The 1,161-nt window shown below is 39.3% G+C and overlaps 1 protein-coding gene across 2 annotated transcripts in view; it reads left to right on the forward strand.

The window, feature by feature from the left end:
- The window catches only part of Ipp (intracisternal A particle-promoted polypeptide), a 32,542-nt gene that overhangs the window by 7,236 nt on the left and 24,145 nt on the right, over positions 1–1,161 (forward strand). For both annotated transcript variants that reach the window (XM_021160062.2, XM_029476809.1), the window contains exon 3: positions 392–823. In XM_021160062.2, coding sequence (XP_021015721.1) covers positions 392–823 — 432 coding nt within the window. The remainder of the gene's footprint in view (positions 1–391; positions 824–1,161) is intronic.

Here is a 1,161-nt window from a genome sequence, read left to right on the forward strand (position 1 = left end):
TAAGTAGGAGTGTAGTGAGTGTTAAATGAGTGTAAAGCAATTAAAACAGTGTCTGGCTTATAGCTGTTCCATAAGTGTTGTTGTAATTTGTTTTGTTTGAGATAAGGCTTCATTATGTACCACTGGCTGTCCTAGAACTCACTATGTAGCTTAGGCTGGCCTTGAGGCCACTAAGGTCCTCCTGTGTCTGCCCCCTGAGTGCGGAGATTGAAGACATGTGTCACCAAGCTAGGCCTAGTTGTTCCAAAAATGTTAATTGTCATTTAAATTTTGATTTTTCCCATATATTCTGTTTTCTTAGTTTCTACTCTGCCAAAGTTGTTAAAGTCAAGTAAAATATTAAGCCAAATGTTTTGATTTATTGGTTTTTTTTATCTTTCTATTTCCCTAGGAGTAGTGAACATAGCTGTGACTAATGTCCAGGAGTTGATTGTTGCAGCAGACATGCTACAGTTGACTGAAGTTGTTAATCTTTGCTGTGATTTTCTGAAAGGACAAATTGATCCACAGAACTGCATTGGACTCTTTCAGTTCTCTGAGCAAATTGCCTGTCATGATCTTTTGGAATTTACAGAAAATTATATTCATGTCCATTTCTTGGAGGTTCATACTGGGGAAGAGTTCCTGGCGCTTACAAAAGATCAGCTGATCAAAATTTTACGAAGTGAAGAGCTTAGCATTGAAGATGAATACCAAGTCTTCTTAGCTGCAATGCAGTGGATTCTTAAAGACCTGGGAAAGAGAAGAAAACATGTGGTGGAAGTATTAGATCCAGTTCGATTCCCCTTGTTACCATCTCAGAGGCTTTTAAAGTACATAGAAGGTAAGAGGGGTCTTCCTCAGTTGTTTCCTCCCCTTGTGTTTTAAGACAGGCTATCTCACTGAACCGGGAGCTTGCTGATTTATCTAGACTGGCTAGCTAACAAGCCCCGGGGATCTTACTCCACCTCCCCAGTTCTAGGATTTCAGGCTCATGCCACCATGATGGAAATTTTCACATGGGTGATAGGATCAAATTTAGGTCGGAATACTTGGGTCAGAAGTCACGGAACAGCTGATACAGTGTTATAGCTTCTGTGTCAACTTCGAATTATCCTCAGGTTCTAAGCGTTTTCTCTTTGTTTTTTAATTGTTAGGGATTTCTTTTTTCTTTTTTTTTTT

This window comes from Mus caroli, chromosome 4 (assembly GCF_900094665.2).
Source record: "Mus caroli chromosome 4, CAROLI_EIJ_v1.1, whole genome shotgun sequence".
In the NCBI taxonomy this organism is placed as follows: Eukaryota; Metazoa; Chordata; class Mammalia; order Rodentia; family Muridae; genus Mus; species Mus caroli.